Source organism: Alligator mississippiensis, chromosome 4 (assembly GCF_030867095.1).
Source record: "Alligator mississippiensis isolate rAllMis1 chromosome 4, rAllMis1, whole genome shotgun sequence".
NCBI classification, from domain to species: domain Eukaryota; kingdom Metazoa; phylum Chordata; order Crocodylia; family Alligatoridae; genus Alligator; species Alligator mississippiensis.
This window is the reverse complement of record NC_081827.1, coordinates 148,090,283-148,114,270: the sequence shown is the minus strand read 5'-3', so window position 1 is coordinate 148,114,270 and position 23,988 is coordinate 148,090,283. Positions and strand designations below refer to the sequence as shown.

At 50.9% G+C, this 23,988-nt stretch overlaps 2 protein-coding genes across 5 annotated transcripts in view; one reads left to right on the top strand and one right to left on the bottom strand.

Moving 5' to 3' along the window:
• Positions 1–1,176: 1,176 nt before the first annotated feature.
• On the top strand, positions 1,177–3,517 carry C3AR1 (complement C3a receptor 1). The gene has a single exon (XM_059726777.1). The coding sequence runs from the start codon at positions 1,180–1,182 to the stop codon at positions 2,650–2,652; it is 1,473 nt and encodes a 490-aa protein (XP_059582760.1). The 5' UTR covers positions 1,177–1,179; the 3' UTR covers positions 2,653–3,517.
• Positions 3,518–5,165: 1,648 nt separating this feature from the next.
• FOXJ2 (forkhead box J2) overlaps positions 5,166–23,988 on the bottom strand; it is a 42,939-nt gene continuing 24,116 nt past the window's right edge. For 2 of the 4 annotated variants that reach the window (XM_006267586.4, XM_006267587.4), the window contains exons 4-11: positions 21,208–21,276; positions 20,670–20,810; positions 19,975–20,173; positions 10,726–11,049; positions 10,148–10,249; positions 9,100–9,300; positions 8,368–8,466; positions 5,166–7,728 (exon numbers count right to left, since the gene is read on the bottom strand). In XM_006267586.4, coding sequence (XP_006267648.1) covers positions 7,640–7,728; positions 8,368–8,466; positions 9,100–9,300; positions 10,148–10,249; positions 10,726–11,049; positions 19,975–20,173; positions 20,670–20,810; positions 21,208–21,276 — 1,224 coding nt within the window. In that variant the 3' untranslated portion in view covers positions 5,166–7,639. The remainder of the gene's footprint in view (positions 7,729–8,367; positions 8,467–9,099; positions 9,301–10,147; positions 10,250–10,725; positions 11,050–19,974; positions 20,174–20,669; positions 20,811–21,207; positions 21,277–23,988) is intronic. The other 2 variants (XM_019482321.2, XM_059726776.1) reach the window with 2 other exon arrangements.

The window sequence follows — 23,988 nt, the reverse complement described above, 5'->3', positions numbered from 1 at the left end:
TGCCCAGCCACCACTGACCCAAGCTGGGTCATTCCTGCCCACAGCCTGGAAAGCCCAACCATTGGTCTACACATCTGGGCTCTTGTGAAGACTCACAATAACACACCAACTCCACCTCTAACCTATCTTGACTCCACTGGTTGAGCAAGAGTAAAAAGCAGTGATGAGTGAGTTCAGTCACTCGCACAAGTAGAGCTGACCTTAAACACAGCCCTAGGGCAGAGCTATTGAAAACAAAGTTAAACCTTTTGCACTGTCACTTCTCAGGATCTAACCACGCTTTCATTTTTTGTATGTTTCAGTTTCTTCATCTAGAGATAAGAACCAACTCTCTCTTTCCCTCTCATCTGAACTTCTTTAAGATCTATAGATAAGGAAAACCAGACACTGTTGTTATTTTGTATTTTAGTTTCTGTCCTTCTCTAAATAGCTCTTCTGGCTGACCTCTTGTTTTCCATCTGCTTCTTTCTGTTCATCTGTTGTTGTCCTTGTTGGGAATCCTGCAGTGAAATGTGGACTCTGAGAGACTCTTGGTGAGAATCTGCACTGGCTAGGAAAATAGGGGAAAAGAAATACTCATTCAAAACTTTGCTAAAAACATCCATTCTTGGATACTAGATTGCTGAATCATCCATTCTATTTGTAATGCCACTGAAATAGTTACAAACCAGCTGATCTTGGCATGATAAAAATTGCTTTCAAAGCATAAACCTGATCTCACAAGGAAGGAGAAGTTTAACTGATACTAAAGGAAAGAGGAATTAAGATTATGACTTAAGTAGCAGAGAAGTGGAGAGAAAGGGGAATGGGACTAAAATTAGGTTGAGCAGTGGTGTAAATAAATGAGAGCCTCCAGCAGGGATACAGCTGATATTAAAGTTGATCAAGGAGACAGGAGAACTTGTGTACATGAAACTGATGGAACATAAACAGTTATTTCTTCCATTAGATGAACCACTTGGAAATCAATGAACTGGTTGCAGCACTGGGGCTACTGGGCTTGACTGGTTACTCAAAGTAGTAAGGCCAGACACTTTTGCATGCATGGACACAAAATCTGATACCCCTTCCTGTCAACCAGCCTAAGGGTGTTGGGGCTTGGGACATGCAATGGGCAGTAGGGGCATGAATGGCATAGCTAATTAGTTTTCTATTTCTTTGCCACCTGTAGTGAAAAGTATGTCACCACTTCTGGGAAATAACAGTTCATATGAACACATGGAAAATGGACTGTATAATTCACCAGAATCCATTGTTTCCCTTGCTATCTTCATCCTTGTCTTCATACTGGGCGTGCCAGGCAATGGCTTGGTCATCTGGGTTGCAGGCAGGAAAATGAAGCGGACTGTAAACAGTGTTTGGTTCCTGAACCTTGCTGTGGCTGACTTCCTGTGCTGCCTTTCTCTGCCTTTCCACATTGCTCATCTGATCCTCCATGACAACTGGCCATATGGCTCGTTCCTTTGCAAGGTAATCCCCTCAGCCATTATCTTCAATATGTTTGCCAGTGTTTTCCTTCTTACTGCCATCAGCATTGACCGCTGCCTCTTGGTGATGAAGCCAGTCTGGTGTCAAAACCGTCGCACAGTCAGGTTTGCGTGGGTGACATGCGCTATCATCTGGATCCTGGCTTTTGTTATGTGCTCTCCAGTCTTCCTGTACCGAGAGACCTCTGTAGATAAATCTGGCAAAACAAAGTGTGACTACAACTATGGAGATGAAGAATTTTATGAGTACATGTATAATGGCAATGATTCTGACATAAACTATGACTTTTTTGGGGACAAGGATCTAGGGGACCACGCAACTGTGGAGCCAACTGGAACCCATGACGACACCTTCTTAACTTATCAGCTTCCTGATGAACACCTGGATTTCCAAATAGCCATCCATCCCAGTGCTTCTACCATCATTAGCCCACCGTCATTCAGTCTTCTCCATTCGGTGGTACCAAATGACCTTGATGCTACAGCTGCCACAAATTCATCTACAGTGTCTTTTGCTCACCCTGATTTCAAGTCCTCTGAGCCTCCTGACAGCCCTCCTGATGTTGACCCATTCACAATGACCGATGCCATCATCCCTTTAGAGTTATCTGACCTTCCTTCTGGCAGGTTCAATGATGAAATGTCTTCACCGGAGAATACAATGGAAGATTACAGTGATTACGTCCCCAAAAGCAGCCTGTCAGTCATCACTTTGACCATCACTAGAACTGTCTTTGGCTTCCTTCTCCCTTTTGGCATAATGGCAGCTTGCTATGGCCTCATTGCCTTCAAGATGCATGCATCTCAATTTAAGAAGCCCCGGGGTAAGACCTTGCAAGTGATTGTGGTGGTGGTGGCTGCACTCTTTGTCTGTTGGGCTCCGTACCACATAGTTGGCATATTGCTCCTGACAGTGAAGACTTACACAACATTATGGAAGATGCTACCACTCTGGGACCACCTCTCAATTGCCTTAGCCTATGTCAACAGTTGCATCAATCCAGTGCTCTATGCATTTGTGGGACGGGACTTCAGGGAGAAGGCATGTCTATCGCTGAAGGTGATCCTGGAGCGTGCCTTGAGTGAGGAAGTTACATACACAACTGCCTATTCCCGTGACAGGGCCAAGACCTCAACAGACAAGGATATCAGCAGTGTCCTATGAAATGGGTATTTTCACTGGCATTGCAAAGGCAGAGAGCCAGCCAAAGCCTCCCCACCCCATGACTTTCTATTGAAGGACTACAGAGCCATAACAAGCTTAACTATAATCTATTGGGGACTAGGACACTTCAGAGCAGGCTACTCTCCTCCTCTGACACCTTCCTAGTGAGAGAAGGGAGGTGGGGGATACTGGGGAAGTGACCTAAGGGATAAGGAGGGAGGGAGGCAGAGACAGAGAGACCTTTACCTCACCATTTACAGAGAGACAGGCATATGTGGAAGGACACATGGTGGGGTCATGTAACTTATCCTCTGCATTGCTGATTGAGAATGCCACTGAAGACCATGGATCTATTAATCGCCAGTCTGTCTCCTATACCTGCTACATTATAGATGAGATTCTGCATTGATACATCTCCTTATTCTGTCACCCTAACCTCCCCCACCCTTCCTTAGGACCCCTGAACCTTCCCTGTAGCAGAAGCTGATGGAGGGGGAGGGCAGGACCAGCTTTCCTCACTAGCATTTTACCCCATGTCCACTGAGCACTGAAAGCTGACTTTAATGCCAGTATTCCTGGGGTCACTGTGTATTGGTTTACTGAAAGTTCCTGTCCTACAAGAAAGTCCCCAAAGGGCCAGGTCCCTTTATTGCAGGCAGGAGCTCATTAAATCTAGGACCCACCTTTTGGGAGCATGGAATGAGATGCATCAATGAGGCAAAGGGAACTGATGTATGCTACACTACTCATAGAGATGTGCTTATTCTGTCTGGAGCTGCTTGGATGCCCAAACCTAATCAGAGCAGGGAGGGACAACTTTCCAAGAGGAAAATCTGAATGGGTGCATCAGGTAAAACTAAAACTACACTGAACTCAAGTTGTCTTGGAAAGTATTGCCTGACTTCCACCTGTACATTACCATTAGACTCAGATGGGCATGTGAGATACAGAGGAAGTCACACAGCCACGTACACAGAGTGATAGAATTTATCTGCACACACCTAATCCTGCTATTCCTATAAATGTGAAAAAGCTAAATCAAAACTGTGGTTTGGCCCTGATCTAGGGCTTCACAGATCTTAAGAGCATTATGAGTCTGAATTTGGTTCAAAGAGGGAAGTGCAAGATGCACAGGGAAAAGCCACAAACAAGGGAGCACATGGATAGCTGCTCCCCACCTCACATTTTTATTGGCTGTCTGTGCAATGTGTATAGCCAGCAACAGCAAACCCAACATGGGTGTGATACAACTGCCACAGTTTTCTCTGCATGGCAGTTCCTGGGCCCTTGGGATTCCAGAGAGCTGTGATCCAGGAAAGAGTTCTAGGTCTGTCTTGCACAGGGTAATTGATACCATTGAAGTCATGGTATCAAGATGGCCCCAGTCAGAGGACACCATTAGGATCATTTGTGCGGGCACCCCTGATACCAGCAAGAGAAGCCCATTACACTCTATAGCGATGCAAGAGGCATCACAGAGAGGCTGCCAGATCAATATCTACCTAGCCTGCACTGGGGTTGACACTGCTTTGTCACCTCTCACAAGCTAAGCTCAGGGGCTACTTGTTTTAGGATTAGGCCACAGGCAGAAAAGGGGTGTTATCAACCTCCAGGCTGTGTATTCCACATCCATCAGCACTGCTGGTACGAAGGCCTTCGTGCCCATGTGAAAAGTGTTTCTGTTGAGTTCAGTGTCTGCAAGACAGATGTTTCCTGCATCCTGTTAGAAGGCAGGCTCAGTGGGGAAGGTTCCTCTGCACAGCCTGCTTGCTGCATCTGGAGCTCAGAAGTTTCCGCTGGTAGAGAGCAGAATGAGCCCCTCTTTGCCGTTCCAAGAAATGGTGCAAGACACATCTCTTCTGAGTCAATCCTCCACAAAGGAGCCAATGATAGACAATCCCTGGATCTGAAGACAGGACATGGAATTTGTTTTCTCAGGTAGAATTTATGGTATCTAGTATGTGTGCGTGTGTGCGCATTGTTGTCTACAAACACATTCCATCTTTCTATAGCATCCTTCACCACACCTACACACAGAATCTGACCTGGCTTCTCTGCAGGGCATACTTTTATTTTGAGAGAGAATTGTGGGGAGAAAGGGAAAACTTAATTTTCTGCATGGCAGAAAAGCCAGATGATCTGATACCAGGGAGATAAGCACGCAGTAAGCACACAAGCTGTTTCCTACATATTTCCCCATTATCTTTGGGGTAGTTTTCATACAGCCTCCCTCCTGTTGGTCATACATACTACTGATAAGAAGAAAGAGCTGAGAGCCTTCCTGGCCTATGAGATACCACACTTTTGATAGTGGAGCACTTAAACACTCTGCCACAACCTCTGCTTACCCTCCCCAACAACTTAAGGAAGTCTCAATTTTGCATGAGACCTTACCACAGGCAGTGAAAACAGAAAAGTCCCACCCACATCTTCATAATAAAAAGTCAACCACTCCTGTGTTGAACCCAAGCGGCCGCCACTGAAAAAATAATTTGATGCTGGCTCCAAGAGGGTTAAACCATAAACATTCACTTTTTGTTTTTATTAAGAAAGCATGCACAAAAATAAACTCGTGAGACCACGCCCCCCTCTCCCCTACCCTTGACACAAAGCATCGTGGGCTGCACGGCCATGGAAGGACGCGACAAGCAAAGAGCTCCTCCCCACAGCAGGCCGATCTCCGCTGATTGCGCCCCTTTGCTCCTGCAGGCAGTGCAGAGTTCCAGTGCCCTGCCTTTAACTCCATGTGTCCAAGCCAATGCCATCCCGCTCGCTGACGATGCACATTTATTTCAGAGGGTGTTGGTGGGGGGTGAGGCTAATTTGCACACTGACCGGCATGTATTTACATATGCAAACAAGGCGCAACTGAATACGCAAAACAAGGCAAAATGAATATGCAAATGAGGAGTGCTTGAATATGCAAAGGAGCCATCTTGGCTTGTTTTTGTCTTCCAGATGGTGTTTCCAGGGTTCTCCAAAAAGCCAAGTGACCACAAACCATTTCCATGGGTCCAACTCTTGGTAACTTCCCCCTGCAAAGCACTGATTGGCACCTGAAGGGAGGTCATCTCTGCTGCTACACTCCACAGAAACCAAATCAATCCATGCTTCCTGATCATACCATTCGTATCCTGGGGCAATGGAGAGAACCACTGACTAACTCCGTGCTGAAGTCGGCTCTGAGATTCCTCACTCCTCTTGGGAACACGCAATGACGACCCCCTTCCCACCCCCCACTTAAAAAAACAAACAAAACCCCCCCCGCAAAAAATGCCCCCCCCCTCCAATGAGACTCTATCTTCCTGACAAAGATCCGATTGGTTTATCCCTACAGCAAATTAAAAAGCAATGCTAAACTAACCCCCCCGCCCTTGGCATGTTGAGCCCCATGATGCTTTGCTTTCACCTTGGTTCCCCCTCACAGACAAATGGGGGCAAGTGGCGGACGTTACAAAATATAGAGGAAACAAGAGGTATGACAGAACAGAGCCACGCTAGAAACAGGGGAGCAGAGGACACAGTGCAGGGGAAGGGGCCTCTCCATGCTCACTCCAGCTTTGGCAACGTTTCCCCTTCCAGCTGTCAGGGCATCTGGCATTCAGCTTGTGCTCTCTCGCATCCTCCCCGCAGATGAATCATAAGGTGTCAGACGTACACTCCTCCCCCTCCCAGTTATTGTCCTCCCTTGGGCTGTGCAGTTTAACTACCTGCCCCACACCTCCTGCCTCCCTGACTCATCAACAGAGGCCTCAACACAAAGTCCTCAAACCTCCCTCACTTCTGTGCTGTGGCTTCCTCTTTCCATTTTTAGTTCACTCATAAAATGGGAACCACTGATGAAACATCTGCATGTATGCAGACAAGACTCCTGTTGCTTGCATCCTCATACCACAGGGGTAAGGACAGTCCCAAGAAACAACCAAGGGAACAGGCCACATGACTAACTGAACAAGAACTTCTGGGGAAGGAGCATGCATCCAAATTTGCATATGCAAATAAGAACCTCCCAGCACACTTTGGAGGAAGGGGGCAGGAAGCAGGAAAGTTGAAGATATGAGCTGGGGGAGTGTGGCTTGAGCTTGTCGGACACTCCCCATCCTGGTGCAAAACACGCCTGCTGAGCTTTCCTTGCATGATGGTTGGGGATGCTGCCCTTCCCTGGGGATGGCAAAAGGCAGTGTGTCTGGAACAGCTCAGGGTTCCCTCAAATTGCTACACGGTCCTTACAAAACGGCAGTGTTTTCTAAAACCAAGCTGCACCTCTGAGAGCTCCTCTCCTTTCTCAACACTCAGGCCACCCTCCTCCAGCTTAGCTCCAATCCCAGCTGTATGCTTTGTCCCCTTATTCCCTTAACACTTAGGGTCTCTGCCTCTTCTCTTACTCTCCCTGCTGGCATGAGAAAGTTCTCAGAGCTCAGATCTCCCCTCCAATGTCCCTGCAACTCCCTCACCTTTACAACATTTAAGAAACAACATAATTACAGGCTCCCAGGATCCACTAGGCTCTCTCACTCCGGTAGCCAACACGACAGATTCACTGGCCACCTTGAAGGGAAAGAGGGATTGTTAAACGCAAAATGATGGAGGCAGAGAAAGATGCACTCGAGGATTCAGCCTTCCTAGGTCTTCTCATGGCACCAAGGAGCCATCTCTCCGCCCTCCACCTCACGCAGTTCACCACCCAACGTGGGAGAGATGCTCTGGTGCGTCTGAGGCCAGCGGGGGCGGGGGAGGGCCGTGCTCAATTATTGATAATAATAATTATTATTATAATAAACAAAAGAAGAAAAAGGTAAAACAGGACGCAAGGAAGGATTATCTTCGGCAGCATCTTGCGGTGGCTTCTCTGGCAGAGATAGAGAATATATATCTATATACAGGCAAGGCAGGGAGGCTGGGGTAGCCGGTCCTATGATCTTTCACCCCACGCCCCCCTTCCCTCCCTTGACCCTCACAAAGGAGGGGCTCTTGAGTCTGTAACGCACTAGGTGATCAAGTCCCAGTCGAAATCGTCAGGTATTTCCTCATTGGCGCCTGGAGGAGGCCCAGGAGGCCGAGGGACCAGGTGGTGTGCTGGGCAAAGAGGGGAAGAAGGAGAGAAGAGGAAAGCAGGAGTTAGAGAAATAAAGTCAGGTTCTTCCCCCAGTGGGCTCCTGGGAACAAAACAGGAAAGATCTGGGCAGTATGAGTTTCCTCATGGCAGTGTCCTGCTAGGGCAAGAGCAGTATGAGCTCCCTGCTTTGGCAGCACAAAATTGCCACCTCTGGGCAATGCCAGACCAGGAAGGGGAAGGGAGGTAGCCATTGAAATGTGAACCTCCCCACAGCACTGCTTAAAGGGTTTAAGGCTCTGGCCCCATGAGTTCTCCTGACAATAGTGATCAGTCAGCATCTGACTAGGAGGTGCAAGGGGTTTTGGCAACATGAATGTCCTCACTCCAGCACTCTGTGTGAGCAATCAGCTCAGGGAAAGAAGTGTAACTGGGCAGTGAAGTTCTTCATGTGTGATGAAAGGAGTTGGGGAACTGAATTTCTTTTCAGTGATACCAGGCTCTTGGGGGAACTTTCTGCAGCCTGGGCTCCCCCTCACTCTCCTCTGACAGCCAAGGTAGAAGCCCCTGTCAGCAGGAGCTCTGGGAGGGCTGAAAAGGCTGGTGTGGGGGCAAGTTCTTCAACATTCAGCCACATAACATCCCCTAGTGTCACCTCTTACCTGGGCGATTATATCCTGGAGAGTCCTGGGTGGAAATCTGGTACATAGGAGATGGCCCAGAGAAGAGATGGGAAGGCTGGGGTTGACCATAAGAATTCACTGTCAAAGGAAAGGGATAAAGAACTGTTAGTGACGCAGTCAGCTCACCCTCACTGACTGGCATCACAGCTCCCCCACACCCTGGAGGATTTAGGAAGGGTAAAATCATCAGGCCCTTCCCATGAGTCACAGGTCAGCCAGGTTGCAGCTGCCACAACATTTGGGAAGATCTCCATATGATACCAAAATGAGGTATTCTAACCAGCTGTCTTCTGTCCAGTGTCAGAAGCACAGGTGCAACCAGACCAGGATTTGGCCCTTTCTGGCTTCTCCCTCTAAGAACATCAACCTTCTCCCACTCTAGAATAGCCTCCCCTGCACCTCTTCACCTCACCATTTCTTTCCACCTGCTGTCTACATAAACCACCCCTCATACCTATGAGATTTTTACTTTCTTCCTGCCTCAAGTTTTGCTTTTCGACTCTATGCCCCAGGTAACACCTTCACCCCACTGGGTGCTGTGTTTAGGCCTCAGACATCCCTAACTCTCCAACATCAGGCTGTTCCCTACAGCCCTATGGCTGTGGGAACAGCTACAACAGAGATCAGGCAGATCTCTGAACAGTACTGGGACACTCCGCTTCACCATTTGTATAGCACCCGGGTCCCCCACCCACCCGCCCTGCTGGGTACCTTGATTCATGGACTGCTCCTGCTTGCCGCTATTCAGGGCACAAGAATCAGAGATCCGGGGGGGCTGCTGTGGGCCCCCCAAGTGAGGGAGCTGACCAGTCTGGGTGAGAAAGTGATTGAGGGAGTCACAGAGGTTGGCAATGTGGTGCTGATCCAGGGTCCAGTTCTTCCGCTCTGCCTGGCGCAGGCTCTCCATCAGCTCTGCAGGGGGAAAGTCCCATCACTGCCTGCTCACTGCTCCCTCCCGTCCCTGAGTCATTCCACCCTGAACTTCCCCTCCCTCATGCTAAGGCTCCTATCTTACCATCCTCACTCATAATCCAGACATGGATCTATTCAGGTTCCTGTCCTTAGGAACTTTATGATTAATCCCAAAAATCATATGGAAAGCCTTCTTTTTCTCTATCTGAGGTGCTCTGTCTGAATCTTGAGCAGGGTGGGAAGCAACAATGGTGCAAAAACCACTCATCTGACATCTGTCTATGGCAGGAGTTCTCAACCCCCAAGCCGTAGTGGGTCAGATGCTGGTCTGCAGTAGTCAGCTGCCAGAACGGAAGTGGCCGTGGACTGGCAAACCACGGCCACCCAGAGCCAGGCAGAGAGGCCGTGGTTCTTTCTGCAGGGCCCGCAGCAGTGCAGGGTGTGCCCCACCACCCTCCACCCAGAGGTGGGGCTATTCTTACCTATCTTCTGGCCGGAAATTCCAGCCACAGTCGGCTGTGACTGCTGGACTGTGGTTTGCTGGGCCGCAGCCACTTCCGGGCCACAGCATAAAAACTTTGAGAACCCCTGGTCTATGGTATGTCTACAGCCCACTTACCCGGATGTCTGAGGACCTGAACACCTGAGCATCAATGCATCTATCTGCACAACACTTCTGTGAGGTAGAGGAACACTAATGGATCCACCTTGCACATAAGGAACTGGGTCACCAAAACTCCAGTGACTTGTCCAAGGTCACACAGGAAGTCTGTAGCATAGCAGCGAATTGTACCCGAGTTACCCCAGCCCAAAACTAATACCCTAATTCCTGGGCTGAACTACTGACCTGAGAACTGGGAGTTTTCAATGCTAGACCAGTTCAGCCGGTTCACCATCTTGAAGCTTTCCTTCAGGGAATCAATACTGGAGCACCAGTCGGGGGGAAATGCTGGAATGCAAGGGAAGCAAGACCCTTGTATCAGGGAGTAACATACCAGCCCTCCACCCTCTGATGCAAACTAAAAATGAAGCCAGACTGGGTATGTCATTGGCCAATGAAATCTGATGTTACCCTGGATGGGGACCCCACTGCCACAGGCAGCAAGGTGGGATTCAGTCTCCCTGTTCATTCAGGTCTGGGCTCCACCCTCATTTCCAACTCTAAACAGGACCCCAAGCCTAGGACAAATGGACTCCTCTCTCCAGAGGCAGGAAGGGAATGAAGTCTCCAAATCCAGCCACACCTGGGTTTCACCCCGCAACACAAACACACACCATTTCTCCCCCTTTGTGCTGGGGCATGAGGTGGAGGGGGGCAACTGACTAGCTGAGTCCTTGTCTTGGCTCTTCTGGGGACTGCAGGGAACTCTAATGCTCACCTAGTCCCCTCAGCCCCAGCAGCTCCCTCCACCCTCTGCAACTTACCAAAGCCAGCACTGTTGATTGAAGCCTGTGACTGCTGCTGTTGCTGTTGGTGCTGCTGCTGTTGCTGCGGGTGGGAGTGCGGGTGGTGCTGTTGGTGCTGGTGGTATCCTCCATGCTGCATCGGGGGCGGGTGCATGGACATCACAGGTGGGGGGCCATAACCATCACCCCCCTGCTGTTTACCCCCCTGGGGTGGGCAGCCCTCTGGGTTGGGGGTGTGGAGTTGGGGAGCAGCACCCACTGATGAAGGGCCCTGCTGCTGCTGGTGGTACATGTAGTAGTTGTGGTTGGAGGGCTGCATGTCACCAAGGAGAGAAGAGAAACCTGAAGGAGGAGGGTGGGGAGGGAGAATGAGAGGAGAGAGTTAAAAGATACAGGCAAGATGGCTGCCTGGCTCGATCCCCCGCCACCCCCATCACGCAGCGAGTGCATCTACACATGCTATTTGCATGAACCAATAAACTCCAGAACATGTTGCACAAGAGTTTATTGTTCCTGGGCACCTTGTCTTCATGTATGCCAGGGACTGCAGCATGTTTAGGCAGGCTGGAGCAGCCCTGGCTGACAGGGGGTTGCAGGGGCAGGGGGCGTTTAGCTTGCCAGCCAGGGGCAGCTCTGACTCGGGTCAACGTGCTACAGAGGGGTTGGCTGGGGCACAAGGCTGTTCCAGTGCAGGGCTAGTTGGCAGGCTGCCCTGTACTGAAGCACCCTCATGCCCCAACCAGCCCTGTTAGCATCTACACATGCCTAAAGAATGTCCCTGCAGGATAGTACTTGTATTTACCAGTACTAACCTGCAGCAGAGATAGTTTCCTGCAGCCTAATAGTGGCGCATGTGTAAACATTGAAACTTCAATGCAGAGCTAATTAGGGAGATCCACAGTAAATGTCTTGTGTAGATGCACCTAGTCAGGACTTTGTTCCAATGCTCAATTGCAAGACTTTCCTCTAAAACAGGGGTGGGAAAATATTTTGGCTGGTGGGCCACTTAACAAGCTTTGGTTACCTCTTGAAGGCTGCACAGAGAAAGTCTTTCAGAAAGCATCATTTGAACAAATTATGGATAAAAAATAAATCATATAGTAAAAATCAAACATCTGCTATAAATATATTTTAATTTTATTTTTAAAAATAACTGTTGCTTGGATTTGTTTTTTGTGTAGTGTATATAGAGGTGATTGCATAATAGCTCAAAATAAAGACTTACTCGTATATTGGGGCGGGAGGGGCATGGGGGTTGTGTGTTGGTGGGGTGCACATGTGACTAGGTCCCATAACTTAGCCAGGGGTTGGGAAAGGCAAAGAGAGGGGGCAGAAGGCGCATGCAGCAGAGCTCACCCAGGCAGCATGGTGCATATATATAGATATATATAGATATATATATAGATATCTATCTATCTCTGTCTCTATCTATCTATCTATCTATGGTCCCCCTGATCTGGCCCACAACTGCCCCCATGGTACCCTGCATTGGGCCGAATCCCACCCACTCCCACCTGGGGCAGCCCAAGCTGGGTTTTCTCCCACACCCACCCCACACCTGCTGACAGCCCTGCCCCTGGACAGTGCACACACCTTCCCGGCAGGACACCTGGTCACCCACAGGTAGCTGCTCATTGCACTGGATGTCTGAGTGGGTGGAAGGCAGCCAGACACTGGAACTGGAGCCTTGCATGCTGGGGCAGGAGCTGCCTGGCTGCAGCTTCCCCCCAACCTGGCTGGCCATGTGGTGCCTGGCATGTGCCCCTGGCTACCTGTGCCACTTCCCTACACTATCTGCTGCCTGGTGCAGCACAACAGGGGCAGGAGAAGGAGGAGCTACTGGAAGCAAGGGGAGCCAAGCAGTACCTGGGTAGCTGCAGCAGCATTGGCAGCAGTCCCACTGGGAAGCTGTGCATGCTGGCCAGGGCCAGGGTAGTGCCATTGGCAGGCACAGGGTGGGTGCAGGCAGGGGTGAGGTACAGGCTGCCCCAGGCAGGGCTCAGTCCCATTCAGAGCACCGTAGGGGCAGTTGTAGGGTGGATATAATCAATTGGCAAGCCTTATTTTGCCCACCCCTGCCCTAGAGTCACAAACAAATAGCATCGTAAAATTATGGGAGACGCTGCCTTGCAAATCCAAGCCAGGGCCATGTGCCTGTTTACAGCACAACATCCCACAGGAGCCTTTAGACCAGTGGTCTCCAACCTTTTTAGGTCGTAGATCATTTTTATAATTTAAGAGGAACCAACTATCTACCTGCCTCCTGCCTGCCCAGAAGGTAAGTCTGTGTGGAGAGAAGGATGGAGGTGAAAAGGGCTGTGGAGGGAGCAGGGCAGATTGAGGCCCCAGCCCTACCCCTCTCCCTCCCTCACTGCTGGGGCCTCAATCGCCCTTACCCCTCCAGCAGCAGTGAGGGAGGGGCAAGGCCTGCACAGCCGGGGCAGGGGTGGTGACAGAGCTGCAAGTGGCTTGTCTGGGGGGGTGCACAGAGGGGGCAGCACACAGCCCAGGAGGGCAGGGAGGGTGTGTGCCCTTGGATCTGCATGCAGGGCAGGGCAGGGCAGGCTGGGGCAGTGCTGGGCTCTTCCCAGCTGGGCTGCACTCAGACCGGGCAGCTGTAGTGGCAGCCCTGGGAGCGAGGCCACTAGGAGGTTGGGGGGGGGCGGTATCCCCACTCCCAGTGCTGCCACTGTTCGTGCGGGGTGCAGCGCAGGCCAGGCCCAGCAGGAACAGCCAGGTGCAGCCTTCCAGCCAGCAGCTGCAGCTCACCCTCCCCCTGCGCCTGCCAGCCCCTGGCCCCCTGTCCTTGGGGGTAGGGGAAGGCTGCACCAGGCTGTTCCTGCTGGGCCTGGTCCATGCTGAGCTCAGCAGTGGCACTGGGAATGAGGGTAGAGGGGCTACAGTCCTCCTCCCCAGCCCCATGGCCAGCTCCCAACACCGTTGCTGCAACCACCTGGCCTGAGTACGGCCCGACCCGGAAGAGCCTGATGCTGCCCTAGCCCCAGCCCCAGTCTTCCCTGTACCACATGCAGATCCAAGGGCATGCGCCGCGCCGCGCCCCGCCCCCCCCCCCCCAGCTGCTTGCCCCCCCTTCCCCACGCCCCCTGGATGAGCCGAGTGGCTCCATCCCCCGCCCTGCCCAGGCTGTGCAGGGCCTGCCCCCACTCCCTACCTGCCCCGTGCTTGGGGGGCATATGCTCCCTGATCTGTGCACAGCAGAGGCGGCTGCAGCTGCAGGCTGGGCTTTGCACCCGGAGTCCCACTGTATGTGCCCCCTGGGCCTCTACCCCTTCCCTCCCCCACTGACTGACCTGCTGGGCTGGGGGGCAGCAGGTGAGCGCACATGCACGCACGTGCTCAGTCTCCCCAGCCCAGGATTGACTTGAAGAAGCTTTGCGATCCACTGGTCAATTGGTTGGTGACCACTGCTTTACACATTTCACTCGTACTTAAGTGCCTGACTCCCAAGGAAACCAGTAAGATTTTGGCACTCAAATACTTCTGTGGATTATGCCCTGTTTTAACTAAATCCCTCGAAGTTTTCCCAGGTGCTGTTCCAAACAGGCCATGTGCAGTTAAATAAAAATAACTTGAAGATGCAAGGCTCGACCAACAAAACCACTTTGAACCACTTTTCCCCAAAGCTGCCTTGTGGAGATTATATTTCTCCTGTGTCTCAGAAGCAGCCTGGGCTCCAAGCTTCACAGTTTTCCTAGCGTACATAACTAGTGATCATGCACAGAAGTTCCTGCAGGCTGTGCTCACTGCAGCCCTCCTGAAACACTGTCTCTCTCTGTTCCCTCCACAGGCTACCTGTGTGCACCCTCCAATCCCACTCCTTTTCAAGACTTACTAAACCCCTCCTAGTCCTCTATCATACCACGCATTTCTCATTCCCCTGGTCTCGAGCTCTGTGCACCCCCATTTCTTCACTATGCTTTATCCTATCTGGGCAGTCACTCAAGTTGTCAGTATACTAAACTGTACTGGGAAGGTGGGCAGAGCTGAGATGAGGTGTAACCGAACTTTATTAGTGGCTACCAGCAGCCACTGCTTCATGGGAACACAGGGCTGTACAGGGCTTCCTGGGCCATCAAACCCAAATCCCTATGTTTGCAGGCAAGTGTTAACCCAAGGAATCCCCAACATCATCACTTCCAAACCTCACGCAGAACTATAAGGAACAAACACGAAACACAAACAAAACTCTAAAGCCTACAAAACAGGGGTGAGTAAAATGCGGCCTGGGGGCTGGATGCGGCCTGCCAGGCCATTCTATTGGGCCTGCAGGGCCCCTAAATGTTAATTTTCTAAATTTTTTATCTGCCCTGGGCTGCCTGTCATGCAGCCCTCGATGGCTTGCCAAAACTCATTAAGCGGCCCTCTGCCCAAAATAATTGCCTGTCCCTGCTATAAAACATGCCATGGATAGAAGCAGGGAGATGTGTACACCAGCCAGGAAGGAAGTGGTTAATAGCTGCTTACTGGATCCAAGGCAGAAGACCATGACATATGCTACAAAGCAACACAATCTTCCATGTCCCAATCTATGCCAATGCAATCTACTGGAAAAATTCTTTCCTGACCTTGAATCTGGCAATGGAAATGACCCTGAGCGGAAGAGCAAGATCCTCTGCCAGGAACCCCTGAGTTTTCTAAGTACCAACAGAAGTATCAGTGCAACCCAGGCAGAACAGCAGCCTTAGTTATGGGCAGCCTCCCAATGCCTTAGACCGGGGGGGGGCAATTATTTGGGCCTAAGGACCACATGGGGAGTTTTGATGAGCTGTCATGAGCCGGCTCAGCACCCCCCATGCCACAACATCTCAGCAAAACTCCCTATGGGGCTGTGGGCAGGTAGGGAGCACTGTTCAGGAGCGGGAAGGGCAGGCGAGGCCAGGATCATGGGGCCAAGTTGCAAGGCAGTGTGGGATGTGGGGGGGGCAGAGAGAGAGAGAGAGAGAGAGAGAGAGAGAGAGAGAGAGAGAGAGAGAGAGAGAGAGAGAGAGAGAGAGAGAGAGAGAGAGAGAGAGAGAGAGAGAGAGAGAGAGAGAGAGAGAGAGAGAGAGAGAGAGAGAGAGAGAGAGAGAGAGAGGAGAGAGAGAGAGAGAGAGAGAGAGAGAGAGAGAGAGAGAGAGAGAGAGAGAGAGAGATGAGAGAGAGAGAGAGAGAGAGAGAGACTGCCTGGATGATGCTAGGTCCTGGAAGCCTGCCATGGATGAGGGGGGGAACGCAGGTGTGCATGCAGCAAAGCTCACCCAGCTGAGTGCTGTTCTGTTCCCCGCAATTCCAGTGGCAGCTCCTTCTCCTGATCTTGCCCCTACTGTGCTGCACCGCTCTGGGTGGGTGGGCAGGTGAGCAGCTTTAGCTGGGCAGCTCCTGCCCCATCACGCAGGGCTTGGACTCCAGCTCCTGGGAAGGCAGCCAGGAGCTGAAGCTAGAGCCCCATGCACTGGGGCAGGAGCCACCTGGCTGAAGCTGCCTGGCCACCTGAAGTGGTGTGGCACGGCATTACAGGAGCAAGTTCCAGAGCAGCTTCCAGCAAAGCTGTTCCCAGCGTGGCTGCAGCTGGGTGTTATTCTGCTCTCTTCACCTCCAGCAGCAACCCCTGCTCCTTTCCCAGCCATGCTGCTTCCAATGAGGAGACAGGTGGGTGAGCAGCTTCAGCCAGGTGGCTCCTGCCTCTGTGCACAGGGCTCCAGCTTCAGCTTCCAGTCACTTGAAGCTGCTCACCTGGAGCAAGATCAGGAGAAGGAACAGCCACTGAAGACAAGGCGATTAGAGCAGCACCCGGCTGCAGCCACACCGAGAACAACCCCACTGCAAACTGTGCATGTTGGCTGGGCTGCAGGCGGGAGCTTGCTGTGGGCTGCCGCTGTGCAAGCAGGTGGGCCTTGGCCCCAAGCTGAGTGCCATGGGCGCATCTGCGGGCTGGATCCAGTCACCTGGAAGACTGGATCTGTCTGTATTTTTGCCTATCCCAGCTTTAGAAGAATAACCCTCATTTTGCCAGAGCCAACAGCATTCATGAGGAGATGTAGGGAAATCCTTCTGGGTCCATACAGATGACCAGCAAAAGCCCCGAGCATGAGATTAACAGACACTTGCCACAGTGTAAGCCAGTTACCTCTATATTCCAATACAGGGGTTGAAGATACAGGATTCTACATAACACACACGTTGATTGTTGAACCAGAGCTCCCTGTCCTATCACACCACCCCATCCATAAACTTACTGAGTTCAGTTTTAGAACAATTCCGATTTTTGGCCCCAAACTACTTAGCTTGGAAGATCATTCCAAAACAGCTCCTCTGATAGACTGGAAAGTAGAAGAGGATTTTTTGCAACATTTGTCCATAAACCACTTTATAGCCATTTGATCTTGATTTAGTGTTATTTTTCAGCTTAAAAAAAAATCCCCTCTTCCACCCCCCCACTATAATTTTCCACACAAATGCACTTGTGCAGTGATCGTGTTCCCTCTCAAGCTCTGTTCTGTTCAGATAAACAAGCCAAGATCTTCAAATCTTTCATAAGAAAAGGTATCTATTCCCTTAACCATCCCTGTACCTTCTTTGAACTCCTTCCAGTTTAAGTTAATCTTTCTTGAATGTTGGTGACCAGACCAGCACAGTTTTCTAAATGGGACCTTACCAATGCATCATACAGTGGTACCTGTATCTCCTTATCTCTACTAAATATACTCCGCTTTCTGTCTCCTGATCAGTAGTTCTCAACTTTCTAATCTCAGGGCTGAATTTGGTTCTATACTGCTCCCAGTACACTCCCACCCCCAAACCTCTGGCATAACCCGACTGCCTACCTTAAGATCACCAAGACCCATCTTGCCCTGTGGCATTCTTTTCAGGCATATGGCAGAGACATCCAAGCTAAGTGTGCCCAGGCTGGAACAAAAGCAGCAAGGCTGTGTCCGACTGGCACTGCACCCAAGCTCTGCCTCTCAGCAGACCTATCTACCCTACTCATGGTGCTACACTAAGGTGGTTCAGGAAGTAGCATGTGTGGAGCAACCCCAGTCTCAGTCCCATGTTGCTTGACACCATGGTAAGATTTGGGAGGGAGTTGGTTCCCCCACCCCCCCAAACACATGGCTCATATTTCCCCTTGTAGTCCACCTACAACTGGCTCTGCTCTCCACAGTCATGAAGGGATAGCTCTGGCTCTACTAACTCATATACAAAAATAAAAAGATCTACTAACTCAATTGCCAGGGGATCCATGCAGTTATCGTTCAGCTCACCCTAAGAACCTCCACCCAGCCTCAGCATCTCAGGCACCCTTAAGTCATGCTAGAGCAGCAGTGAAAGTGTACATGCACATTCAGCTTTGCTGCTGCACATCACTTGTAAGTTACTGGCATTATATTCTCTCTCTGTCACTCGATATGGGTTACTCAATGCTCATCTAGCACCTTTCAACCCAGACCACTGTGTAGGAAGATCACTCACATCCACTGACATTATGGCTTCCTGAAAGGAAGGGGGAGGAAGGCCGTAAACGTTTAACAGCTAAGTGTCACATGTCAGCAGTAGGACAGGAAGAAAACTCTTTAGCTGTGTCCTCCCCAAAGTTCTCTCTTGGCTTCAAATATTTTTGAGAGCCAATAGTTTGTCCAGGAAGAGTGAATGAACACTCCCAGTCAACATTTTCAGCCAGGCCATATGCCTTAATAAGGGGTCTTATTTAAAGTAGTGCTAAATCTCAACCATACCCAGTATCTTCAATAATTCTGACGCTCTCAGAAACAGGGAAAATCAGACTGTTTGGCACATCTGCTGAGAATGCCAACAAAAAGGCCTACCTGTTATCTTTGGTGGTGGTAGGAACAGGACCAAGACCTGCCAGCCTCACATTGTACTTCAGTCAATACAGCCACATGCTGGATTTGAGTCATCTACGTGAACGGCACAGAACCCCATGACCAGGTTGCTACTCACTCCCACAATGAGGCTCCTTAAATCTCTGTTTAGAAGTTGAGCTCAGTTTTACATCTTGTTCAAAGAAAGCACCTCTAGGAGCACCTACCACTTGGCTGGGGCTCTGGGGCCACCCTGGCTCATTCTGGCTACCAAGTCATCAGCACAACCTCTCAATACATGATGAATTTTCTGAAAGTGTATGCTAGCCAGTACCAAAGCTGCCTAAGCTGGAGGGACTGGATACACTCAGTCTGTGTGGGAGATTTTAGCCTTCTTTGCAAAATGTCCAGCCCATGACAACCCAGCTAAGTCACGAACCACAGAAGTCCTTCTGCATGCAGGTTTGTCTGAACGCTGTTAGCAGTGTTATGACTGCAGCCTAGAAAGACTAAGAACTTATGATTATCAGTACAGGCATGGCCCTGGTTTACTAATACAGACTGTCCCACACCAGCTCAATATTTCAAAAGCATGTTTCTAAACACAAAAGCAGCAAGTAGGAATTGTTTTCAGGGTTTCTTCTGTGCCCCCTGTTCATATCCCTAAGGTGAGGCTGCCCTCTACTGGCTGTTCTCAGAATCAGAGAATGCAGAGAACAGGAATGGATTACTGGTATTCTGTCTTTCACCCATTAAAATTACAACCACTCCTTTTCTTTGCACTGTATTCCTTGGAGTTCTGTCCAACTCCAGGTTTTAGGAACCAACGTGAGAGGGGCTTCCTACCCATGGGCGACTGGTGCCTCCCGAGTCTGGGGGGGAACCAAATCGCCAGGGGCGGGCGGCTCCCCCAGCGGCTGATCGACAAACCAATAGCAAAACCAGAAGTGCATTTCCGGTGGCACTTCCGGTTTTGCAGATGGTGCTTCCAGGGGGTGCATGGCCGATCTCAGGGAGTTCATGTGCACCTGTGTGCACCCCCTACATGTTGCCAATGTTCCTACCCTTTCCCTTTGTGGAGGCTCTTCTACAATTTGTTTCTAACAACCTTCTCCCTCTGCCAAAAACCCACATTTCTGGATCATGACAGTAGACATCCACATTTTTTTCTGTCAAGCCTTTCTTCAGAAGCAGATTCCTCCAGCCTTCCAGGCACTTTTGTTCCTCCTTTTGTTCCCAATGTGTCAGCATTATACATTTAAAAATAATTGTTAGTTCTGTAGAAAGAGATGGGGGCTGAGAGAATGAGAAAGGGTTGCACATGAAATACACCCAAGAAGAGAACTAGAATATTTCTAAATAAGAGACCCCCATTTTCATAGGCTGCTAGAAAGGAAGAATTGGGTGATAAAAAGGGGTGCATTAGGTACATAGTTCTGGTACTCACCGTGCTGGGAAGAGGAGGATTTCTCCAGCATGGATTTGTAGAGGTTTCGGAAGGACCAGCTCAGGTCCTGGAAGTTGATCTCAGAGTAGGAGAACTTGAAGTCATGGTTGGTGCTGTAGAGTGGGGGTGGTACATCTGCCCCTTCGCGGCCCTGACCCCCTGCCACAGTGGATGCTGCATCCACAGGCCCCGCACCCTGCTGGGGATCATACATGATGGGTAGGGGAGGGAAAGGTATACAACTTTGTAACTCCACAGAAAGGTTTGAGGAAGGAGGGGATACACCAGAAAAAGGCACTAGTCTCTTGTCACCTGTTTTTCTCCCAACAAAGACACATTCCCACTAGGCTGCAAGTACTCCCCCCCTCCTCTCCCCTCCCAGGATGGGCTAATTCTCCCTATCCTCCAGCCACCTCTCAACCCACCTGCCATTCTTCTCATCCCTCATCTGCTCCTCTTCTCTATTTCTTCCTCCCAGTAGTGAAGCCACCTCCTGTTTCTATCCTCTCTCCACTTCTTCTCCCTTACCTGCTCTGTCACTTCTTTCCTGCCCCTTCTCTTGCATTCAATAGCTTGTCTAACTTTATCCCAACTAGATAATTGGTCCAAAAAGATATCACCATAAAAAATTCTTGCCCCTCACATAATTTTTGGACCATCACTTTTATACTACCTTCTTTTTCCCTGTCACTCACTTGACTGTAGTTAGCAATGGGGCTGGTGGTCTGCAGTGATAGTTGGGGGGTGGCCTCGGGGGGAAGAGAAGCTTCTGTGCTGACTGGGACAGCCCCCCGGGGGCTCTTGCTTGCCTCTTGCTCTGGGGAGTCCTGTGGTATCTGTGGATGGCGAGAGGGAATGAGAGAAGAAAGGAGGAAATCAGAAACAGCAGGAAAAGTGAAACTGCAGATGAGAATCTGGCTCCCCCTTTGTACTACCACATGCCCTAAAAAGGAGTGGGAGGGGGGCAGTGCTGGGAGTGAAAGAACATTCAAGAGGTCTCAGGCTTTTGCCAGGCAAGGCTAAAGATTGGTTCTCAGTGAGAGCAACAGCAGCCACATGGTGTGACCAGAGAAGTCAGACTCATCTGGTCCCAGACTTTTCATTCTTGTACAAACTCCACTTTCCCCAGTATGATGACAATACAGCCCTGGAAGGTTTCCCTTTTCCTGGAGCAAGAAGGGAATTCTGATCCCCATGTAATTTCATCTGCTCTTAGGAAAGAGTCATACTCACATCATCATCTGGAGGGTGCCGCCTCTTGCGAGAAATATCTGGACAGGTGTCTATTGTCCAGTAAGAACCCTGGGAAAAAAAAAAACCCAGTGGTGAGAGGACAGCAGAATTAGCCTTAGGAACTCTCTACTACAGAGCATAACAGACCCATAGCATACAGCACCAACTAATGTGTTAAAGGTCAAAACCATCAACATACTCTTCAAGGCATGAGCTGACTGCCAGCAGGATGGCAGGAAATTTTTTTTCCTCTACTTTGCTACTGCCCAATGAGATATAATGCTATTAACCCATGATTTCCTCTGAAGTGTCACAAGGAAGCCACTAAGTTATGGTTCTCACCAGACAAGATAACAAAATGGTCTGATCCAGTGTGGTAAGCCAGACCACATATTACCATCTCCCTTTTGCTAAAACAAGCTCATCATTGTCTTCTGCCTCTCGCAAAATTTGTTATTAAGTCAAGTATAGACCAATCAGATACAAATGAACAGAGTGGACAAGACAACCTATAAGCATATTAGTGGATCATTTTCTGAATCAGGACAGAAGAAATTCCAGAGTGTGGCCAGTTTCATGTTAGCTTCCTAGGGAGATCTGGACTGTGCAAAACAGCACCGTTTCATTTCAACTTCCATTTTCCCGTTTTGCTGGGACAGTGTTTTGTTTCAAGTTTTGTTAGCACTGTTCTGTTTAGTTTCATCAAAACTGTTTCGATGTTTTGCCCATAGGCTATAATGGGGAATCATGAAAATGCCTAAAACATGGTCATTTCTTGCCTGATTCAGATGAAACTTGCAGGGATGGTAGCCACTTCTGAGGGCATGGAGCCTGCCAAGTTTCAAGAAGATAGGTGCAGAGATTTCTGGGAAACTGAATCTTAAACTGTTCAAAGCAGAACTCATGACACTTGCTGGCAGCAGCAGCCTCCTATCGTCTGGCCAGCAGATCCAGCCCATACCCCTGGGAGAGCTGTGGGGCTGTGCTAGACTCCTCCCAGGGGTGCGGGACCTTAGATCTGCGTGCCAGATGACAGAAGGCTGCTGCTGCTGCCTGAAACCGGTGCTGGACACAGCCAGTGCCCAGCGCTGGGAAGACTGATGCTGCTGCTGCTGCTGACCCAAGACAGCTGTGGAAGCCTTCTGTCATCCAGAGCGCAGATCTGGGGGCCTGAGCCACCTGGGAGGAGTCTGGCATAGTCCTGCAGCCCTCTCAGGGGTGCAGGTCCCTGGATCTGTGTGCCAGATAACAGCATGCTGTCGCTGCCAGCTAGGGCCAATGGCAGCACCAATCTTCCCAGCACTTGGCACGGGCTGTGCCCAACATCAGTCCCAGGTGGCAGCAGCAGCCTCCTGTTAGCCGGCATGCAGACTGGGGGCTCGTTCACACCCCCGGAAGGGCTGCAGGGCTGTGCCAGACACTCCTCCCAGGGTATGGGCCCCCAATCTGGGCACCAGATGACAGGAGGCTGCTGATGCCACCTGGAACTAGCACTGGGCACAGTCCACACCCAGCACCAGAAAGATTGGTGCTGCCGCTGGCCCCAGGCAGCAGAGGCAGCCTCCTGTCATCTGGCGTGCAGCTTGGGGGCCCGCACCCTGGAAAGAGTCCAGCACAGCCCAGCAGCAGCAGCCCTCCTGGGGGTCTGGCGAGCTCCCAGTCTGTATGCCAGATGACAGGAGGCTGCTGCTGCCACCTGGAACTGGTGCTAGGCACAGTCCATGGCCAGCACCAGGAAGACCCTGCGCTCACCTGCTCACTCCTAGTGTCCCCGCTGCGTGCCATGGTATAGGCAGGGAGCAGCGCACAGCCCCAACTCCGTGTGCTGGAGCAGCAGCAGTGGGGAAAGGGCTGGTGCTTAGCGTGGAGGAGAAGCGGCCGCTCCCCCTGCCCGTGGCCAGCGCCCGGTGCTACAGCCGCTCAGAGCCTGCACGGGGCTGCCTGTGCCTGCTCTCCAGTGATGCGACAGAGGCAGGTCAGCTCCGCCCAGGTTGTGAGTGGCTGCAGCACAGGGTGTTGGCTGCAGGGAGAGGGAGGGGGAACGACTGCTTCCCCCACCCCGCACTGAGCACCAGCTCATTCCCCGCTGCTGCTGCTCACTCCAGTTTGCAGGGCACACGGGGTCGGAGCTGCACGCTGCTCCCTACCTGTACCACAGGGCTGAGGCAGGGACACTGGGAGTGAGCAGGTGAGCGTGGGCATCTTCCCAGTGCTGGGCGTGGGCTGTGCCCAGCTCCAGTCCTAGGAGGCAGCAGCAGCCTCCTGTCATCCGGCACACAGATCGGGGTCCCACACCGCCAGGAGGAGTCCAGCACAGCCCCATAGTCCTCCCGATCTGCCCCCAGGAAGACTGCTGGGAAGACTGCTGCTGCCGCTGACCCCAGCTGATAGCAACAGCATGCTGTCATTTGCTGCACAGATTTGGGGGCCTGCACCCCCAGGAGGGTTGTGGGGCTGTGCCAGACTCCTCCTGGTGGGGTGCAGCCCCTTGGATCTGAGTACCCGATGACAGAAGGCTGCCGCTGCTAGCTGCGACTGGCACTGAAGCCAAGTAAGCCCAGCTGCGAACTCTAAATGTTTCGAATGCCCTTGTTTCGTTTTGAAGGCTTTTGTTTCGTTTCGATTTCACTGTTTCGAGCTCAAAATGCATCAAAACAGCTTCAAAACTAAACACCCAGTGAAATTTCACACAGCCCTAATATACACCTACATCATGCAACTAATCCGAGTTTACTAAAACAGAGTATTAAACCAACCTGAATGTTCACAACCAGCAGACAC